Source organism: Ischnura elegans, chromosome 11 (genome assembly GCF_921293095.1).
Source record: "Ischnura elegans chromosome 11, ioIscEleg1.1, whole genome shotgun sequence".
NCBI classification, from domain to species: Eukaryota; Metazoa; Arthropoda; class Insecta; order Odonata; family Coenagrionidae; genus Ischnura; species Ischnura elegans.
In genome coordinates this window covers 64,554,058-64,562,435 of record NC_060256.1, presented here as the reverse complement: position 1 = coordinate 64,562,435, position 8,378 = coordinate 64,554,058, and the positions used below count along the sequence as shown (strand labels likewise).

Genomic DNA, 8,378 nt, shown 5'->3' with positions numbered 1-8,378 from the left:
GTTATACTGAAGTTGGTGTTCGATAAAAACTCCAGTGAGTTCTTCTCGCAAATTTTCCGTCAAGCGATATTCGGTATTCCCTTGGAAATGGAACCCAAAATCTCTTTAGAAAATGTGATTAGTCATTACAATGATTGTCCTATGAAAATTTTACGTGTATCAAATTCCTTCTCAAGGAAATGTTTCCAGAATGAAGGTTGCGTTTCCTTAAAATTTAAATGAACAGATTCAATATCACTCATTCTTACTGCAGCGTTATGTACGCTCCATTTTTTTATATTAAGTGCCCCACTTCGCACTTATAATATTGACCATTATTATACAGTACATTTTTATACTCAGGAGGCATTAATTAATATGTAATGACTTCAAGCGCCTTAGTGAAGTCAGAAATGGCTCACAATCACAGGAAAGCATTAGGTAATGAAAGATCGCTGCCATTATCAAGCATACCACCCACTTTATCCACATTCACATCTTGAAATAAAATCATATAGCACACAGAAGGGAGACTCTCGCTTTAATGAACTGGCCGGCAATCAACTAAAAAGCATGACGAATGTAAGTAGCTAACTATGCACGCAGTCAGGACTCGCTGCACTGCGAAATCATCCACTCAAAAATCGAGATTTCTTCGCGTGATTGTGAGGCAAAGCGGAAGAGCAGTTAACAGACAGACATCGTGGTCACGGACGACGGACCCGTATAGAAAGCCGCAAATTTGAGCTAGATGGAGAGAGAAGGGAGCATCGGAGCAACTCGGGCGTGGAGCGCGTGAGTATAAAAGCATGTGATGAGCACCCAGCAAGTCAGTCCAAACCTAAACAGCTCCTCCGAAAACATCAATCACCATGAAGCTACTGGTAAGACTCCTCATCTCATAAGCCCTGCTATTCCCCTCTGTGTGGAAGACTTTGTGAAGCCCCCTCATCACAGTTCACCGGTGCCGTGCATTACTGTTTCCGAGAACCATCGCGAGTGAAAGCAGATATTACGCCGCACTTCATGGCTCAACGTTGCTTGGATACCAAATTTTTACATCGCCATTTAATTACTATCAAAACAGGAGGGTATTTATCGTGATTTACGTCTGAAATTAAACATTATAAAAATACGTTTGAGTGAGAATTCCCCAACGACAAGTAAGTGCTATAAATATCATCATTTTTTGCCTCACCGTTCTTGCGCGGCGAAATTTTTCAGAGGCAAAATTCATTTTCAGATTTTTTTGCCAAAATTAAAGTGAAAAAATAACTTCCCAAGATACAAGCTGCAGGTATTTCATTCTTTTTTTTTGAAGCTTAACATTCAGCTTATTTAACTTAATCAGCTTAATTTCATATTTTAATGACATGAGATGAATATTTCCAGAAAAAAACTGCCTCCACGATACTTTATTGCCTGCAATACATATCTCACTTTATGTATTCAAATTATACTTCGTATATTCCTCGGTTTGAATTGACTAGAAAACTTCAATAATATTATCTAATCTTCTGTAAAAGTTTAAAGCCTCTCCTACAATCATGTAAATCGCAGAAAACCAGGCAGAATAGACTTCCACATAATATGGCATATATTAATTTATCTCAAGATGCTTCTTTTCGCGCAAGTGAGGGGAAAATGTTCAATACATACTAAACAAAAAGGTGGCCCTCAGTCCGACAGCAGCGTAGTCCATCACCGACGCACTCAAGTGATAGATCCATCATTGCCTGCAAGGTTAAAATAGTAGATAAAAACCAAACGCGAAACCATAGGGACTTGGAGACCCGAATAATATAACGGAGGTCCCTCGCTCCAGTGTTATAAGGACGAAAAATCTGTATCATAAACTACATAGAGTACAGCTTACATAACCTCTACATCTTCGTGACACCCATTACCGTCAAAATCGGTGAGCGGTGGTGGGTGTTACGACAGATGCCGTTAAACCCGAACGAGTATAATAAAATAGATTGGTGCACGTTTAAAAATATTTCAAGGCCAGGATTCGACCCAGCATTTATTGAACTCCTTTATTGCTCGGGAAGAAAAACGACTTTATCCATCATCCGTTCGGCAAAGCATCTCCCTTATTGTATCGTTACTATCGGACCTTGAAATATTGTGCGATTCCAGAATGATATTTCTCGCGTCGCTCTGAAAAATGCCAGCTATTATTTATTTAGGTGATCTTAGCCCAGCCCGTAGCCTTCCAGTCTAGCGCACATTAGAGGCGCGACATGACGAGAGTGAACAATCATCTCTTTTTCTCTTTTTCGTATGAGAAAAAGAGAAAGGTGATATCACACTTCGAGAGAGAATTATCAAATTCCGCTAGATAGTCAGGTGAACATATTTCAATGAGGCATTTTACGCCAAATTATTCAACGGAGTAATATATTTTGACCTCAATAATTCCATAATTTTATTGATATTTGAAACAGTTGGTTGTGTTCGTTATTCAGCCCGCTTCAGGCTGCCCTAAATTCGCTTGAGGATTTCTGGCTTCTTTTGTCCGTACTGTTGATTATAAGGTGACGTAAGGTCACAGTTTCCTGATTCTCGATAACCTGAAGCCTACGGGAAAACAGTCCAGGTACCTGGAATATTTATCGAATTCTCCAATTGAAAGTCTTGATAATTCACGAATCAAATGTTTCAAGTAATTTCACTAAGAGTTTAGTCAATGTGTTGCGATAAAAACTTCAATTTCGCAGAATTCTTCCTTTTGAAATTTTCTATTGCTACCAGGTAATAATGTTCCGCAATATAAATTGCGATTATTTTCATTGACATCATATGCTGAATTCAGCTACAATTTCAATATCCTCAAATGGTCTTTGAATAACTAGGCAGCTTGCACACTGAAATGCATGTAAATTATCACATTCCGCTGGCTGGGAGGTGAAAATATTATAATGGAGCATATTCCGCTCATTAATTCGATGAATTAATTCATTTTGACCTCAATAATTGCATAATTTTATTGATAAGTGAAATAACTCGTTGTGTCAGCGTTATATCCCACCTCAGAAAATAATATTTTAATTTTTACATTTAACAGTATCTACAAATACGGGGGGAGGGCTGTTGCCTAGTGGGTAGAACATTTGGCTGGTGACCGAGGTGTCCCTGATTCGAATCCGGGGTGAAGCTTTCGGACATCCCCTAACAAAAGTCTTCGAAGTATGAGGTGGCCTAGGGAAAGGAACTCGCCTCCCTACCCTCATTGTATGTAATTCACACCCCTGTGGTTTATTCAGGGGTGAGCTCTACCCAGTAGCGGAGCCAGGATTTTTAAAGGGTTTACCGGAGATTTTGGGGACCTTACGGGGTCTATAGAAAACACCGCAGGGCAACCAGGGGTCCTCTCCAGGGAAAGTTTTGGGAGTTTTGATGTTGACAACGTGATTTTTAGGACTCAAAAACAGTAATTTTGCACTTTCATTTTTTTTTGTTTTTATTGAGGCCATATCACTCGTTTTTGGTGCCTATTTTACAGTATTGGGGGGGAAAAGGAGTTTGTAACCTGGAAACTCCACCGTGGATACACCACTTGCTCCACCCTCACCAGTGGCGTAACTATGGGGGGGAGGAGGGGATGTATTCCCCCCCCCCCCCAAAGTCTCAGAGAAATCAAAATATTATTTGAAAACCTTGTCTGGAATTGATACATCTGCTAAAAGTTAAATTTTAAGTGCCAAAATGATGTAAAATTCATTTTCAAGCAAGTTATTTGTTTTAACTTTTCCTAAAATCCCCGTTTCCTGGGGGGGAGTAACCCCTCCTAAACTCCTTAATCCCCCCTCCCCCCCCCCACCCCCCCTAAATCCCCCCAAAGCATATTCCTAGTTACGCCACTGACCCTCACTTCACCAAACCAACCTTCTGAGTGATAGTGACCTACAAATATACATGTTTTATTTCCACAGCCGTCCACTCTTTCTTTCCTGGCGCTGATTGCCCTCTCCTTCTGCGACGAAGCCGTCAAAGAGGACGGCAACAAGGATGCCAAGAAGCAAGACAAGAGGGGTCTCTTCGACCTTGGGTACGGAGGAGGTCATGGCTTCGGAGGCGGCCTGTACGGAGGCGGACTCGGGGGCGGACTCGGGGGCGGATACGACGGAGGACACGTGAAGACCGTAACCCTGACCAAGGAGGTTCCCTATTACGTCCCCAAACCCTACCCAGTCACCGTGGAGAGGAAGGTCCCATACCCCGTACCACACCCAGTCCCATACCCCGTGGACAAACCCTACCCCGTCCACGTTCCCAGGCCTTACCCAGTCCCCGTCGACAAGCCATACCCTGTCACGGTCGAGAAGCCAGTCCCTTACCCAGTCCACGTGCCCATCAAAGTTCCGGTGGCTCAACCATACCCAGTGACCGTTCACAAGCCTTATCCAGTGGCGGTGCCAAAGCCTGTTGCGGTACCAGTGCCTCACCCTGTGACCATCCACAAGCCAGTGCCGATCTTCGTCCACGGAGGAGATCACGGAGGATATGGAGGAGCCGGATCTTACGGTTTTGGAGGACACCAAGGATTTGGAGGACACCAAGGATTCGAAGGTCACCACTAAAGTTGAACAACTAAAGTTGACCACTTTGGTTGAACGATCCGAAATTGCAAAAAAATCATATAAATAATTAGAAAGTGCGCGTTTTTTCCTCGCTTCCCATTCATTACGTGATATCCTCCACGCGGATGTGTTGTCTGACTGAGGGGATAAATAAGGATACAGCAACCTACACGAGCCTACGGAAAAAAACCACCTGAGCCGCCCCCCAACCCCTCAAGCGATCCGGACATTATCCCCCGCATTGATTTGAATTTCCGATGATTATTCACCGGCGAGGAAGCGGAATCAGTCCGAAGCTTTAATAATCCGCTTACATAAGCTACAGTTCGTTTTTTAACCCCTATTTTTTCATTCCCACCCCCTCAGCACCATCCCAAAACCTGTGTTTTGTGTACCATCCATCCGGCTCCACGACCAATAGCTGAGGGTGATTTGGGGGAAGAACTTAATAATCTTCCATCCACGATGAAAGCTTCGCCTTGTGTAAAAAAAGATATACTTGCATAAAACAAATAAATGTGATTATTGAGATCTATATATGCTTTTCTGCTTTTGTTTACCCGCAATTAACCCTCACATCGTCCAGTTGAAATCAGTTTATCAAATTGGGGGGTTGAGGCAATAGCCCGGGGGGGGGGGACGCACAGGCTGGCGGAAATCATTTGGGAAATTTTAAATTTCGGAATCCGGAATAAAAGTTCAAAATTTACTTGGATCAGCAACGCAACGGTTCGTAACATCGGCAAACATGTCCTCCATCGAGTAAACATGAGTGTTTGAATAGGCACCTTTCCTAGAGGCGAATGTTTAGTAATCTAATTTGAAATGCCTGGTCCACACGTACTCTGATTAACAACTAGGATGTAAAAAAAATTACGTGCCTAATTGAACGTCCACTCAATGGGGCAGCATCAAAGATGAAAGAAAAAATAAGATTGTAATTAGACATCCGAGGATGCCAAGTTTTATTCCCATTTTTGGTTTTTTTATGGATTTAAATCGAAGATATTACGTAATTTTCTATCACAAGTACAAGGAATTTAGACAATTATTTGGGAAATGCAAAGTAAAAAAAATATAGGTTGTAAAATTCAAATAATAACAACAATGCTAGCAATCAGGAAACTAGAAGTAAATTTCAAAAAAGGATTTATAGTAAATAAAGTGAAGAGTAAAACTATGTAATACCACAAAGTTATTGAAGGACGGCTTAGGTTACGACGTCGACCTGATTAAGTCAATTCAATTAAGTAACGCCCAAGACAACGAATTATATCTATAGGAGCTTTTAAAAGAGCCGTGCAGGAAATTTTTTTAAAGTTTTGCCTATTTTTTTCGAAATGTCGTTAGTTAATTTCTTAAAAATTAATAAATTAGTGCTGCTGGAGACTGGAGTTTGTTTATCGATTCCCTCCAGCTCCATATCTTTGTTTTCTATCATGTATTTTAAATTGAATTTAAAAATATAATTTCCGCCCGCTTTAGTAGATCCGATAACTTAAATATAAGTTCACTCGTTCTAACGCTTGATGGCAAAGAAATATGAGCGATACTGTAATCTTTACTACTATGACAGCATAATTTTGAACCTGATACCACGTATTGTGCCTACCTTATCATATGGCCTCCGGTGGTTAATCAAAGTGGCCACTAAAATTATGGCTTCATGATTTCCATGACTTTTCCACACTTTCCAGACAATGATTAAAATTTTCCCGACAGGGTCAAAACATTTTCCGTGATAAGAAATATATTTTTAAATACTTTCACCAGAAAAATTAATTTTTAAAAATTGAAGGAATAAAGTAATAGTTACACTCATAGAGAGAATATTGGAATTGGGAGAAGCAATGGAAGAGTCCACAATTATTTACTGATACGACGGTTATGTTAAAGATGTTACTTTGTAACGAAACCGCTATAATCAATAAGCATTAGTGGAATTAGCCACAGTCTTTTCATTCTATTCTTTAGTAAGAGGTGAGAATGAAAATACAATCATAACCGAAGAATTGGCGACAAAGAACTTATTTTTTTATCCTTCCGAAATCACTGGTTGTATTTCAGACACCAAATTTTAAACTCAATTCCTTGCTTAAGTTTTTACAGCAAAATATTACAACTGGCGCGAACACAATATGTTTTAAAAATTTAATTTTCTTTGAAAAATTTGCTCTTTATGCGGTGAAATTTCAAAATTTTTGATACGATGAGTGAAGCTACAGAGATTCAGAGAAGCTACAGAGTTCGTAGATTCTTCTATTTAAAACTGCAAAACAGTAAGTGGAAAATGGGCAGCATTTACCAATCACTGTAAAAAGATTGATACTCATTAATAGCACCCAGACTCAAGTTTCTTGTAAGATGATGATTTAATTTTTTTCACCTCGAATTTTAAATTTTTGAGGGTATTAATAGTTAAATATTTATTTCATTTCTGACATATAATTAATGATTAGTTTTAGTATTTAACACGTGATTTACAAACACTTAGACGTATTTTTGAACATTCCTGTTTCAAATTATCTTAAGAATTCAACGATGCTAGTCCTATAGCCAAAGATTCCGGATACAGTCTTCAATACTGCGTAAAGATAAAAATACTTTACGTAAAAATTGAATATCCTTTTTAGTCAACGGATACATTTTCTCTTGCTTCTTCCTCGTCGAAGCTCGAAATACAAATATTGCATTCAAAAATATTTTTTTTCCATTTTTGGAAAGTTTCCTGATTCGAGAGAAGGGCACAGCTGTCGAATTGCATTTTCACCAATCTCGTTTCTCCGACTGCAAAGCAAAATACACGCCAAACTCGTTATTTTTTGCAGACTTCCTCTCCGCCAGTTTTTAAAATCGGGCAAAATTTTTAGACGCAGTTACTTGCTCCAATTTTCGCAGTCCGAACTCCAGCAATCGTACGTTAACTGTAAATGAATTTTCTGAAATTACCGAAATGAAAGAAAGACTATCCGAGAAATACTTTTTCGCACCAGTCTGGCCAGGAAAATATGCCGAAGAAATTTTTCTGGAAGTCCAAAGGGAATTTCCTTCACTAAAGTTATACTTTGTATCTATCACAAAAGGCTTTTTAAGCAAGAAATCAAATAGTATTGCATAAATGTATCTTTATTTCCACATACATTGCACATTTTATACAAACGTATACAATATACGAGACATATGTTTCACGCGCAGCTACTCACATTTAATATAAATATTTCTTAAAATCACGTCATACATAACCCTTTTATGACTAAATAAAAGGCCCATATTCGACCATACACATTGCCCATGCACATAAGAATCGCTCCAATTCTTAATAGATTCCACGTAATATACACCACATGTACTCCATATTAGAATGCAGGACATTCTCTCGGGTTTTCCACCGTTTGATGTTCTCCATGTTTTCCAACGTTTCGAGCAGCGACTTATTGTTCATCCTTAGGGGATCTTCATCTCCAGTGGAAAACCCGAGAAACTTTTCTGTACCTGATACACCGGGAAAACCTAAGACCATACACTCCATATATGTTTATAGAATGTTTGTAAAATAACATCGATTTCAAATGATTGATTTTTAAAAGTATTCGTAACGGTAAAGACCATTTAATATATATTTCGGGCATTACATTCTTTTCTTCCTAACATCTAACGTAAATTTTGGGCAAGGCGTTGTAGTCGAATATTAATTATTACACTTTTCTAAACTTGCTCCTTCTTTTTATATGATCCATCTAATCCATAATCAATTTAATCCATAAAATCCTTTGTAATCCATACATAAAAGAGAAATATCGATGACACAATGCA

At 39.1% G+C, this 8,378-nt stretch overlaps 1 protein-coding gene across 1 annotated transcript; it reads left to right on the top strand.

Annotated features, from left to right (window-relative positions):
- The first annotated feature begins 811 nt into the window (after positions 1-811).
- On the top strand, positions 812-5,100 carry LOC124167971 (anther-specific proline-rich protein APG-like). Its single transcript, XM_046546046.1, has 2 exons — positions 812-863; positions 3,918-5,100. Exons 1-2 carry the CDS (start codon positions 852-854, stop codon positions 4,563-4,565), a joined length of 660 nt encoding a protein of 219 aa, XP_046402002.1. The 5' UTR covers positions 812-851; the 3' UTR covers positions 4,566-5,100.
- Positions 5,101-8,378: the final 3,278 nt, after the last annotated feature.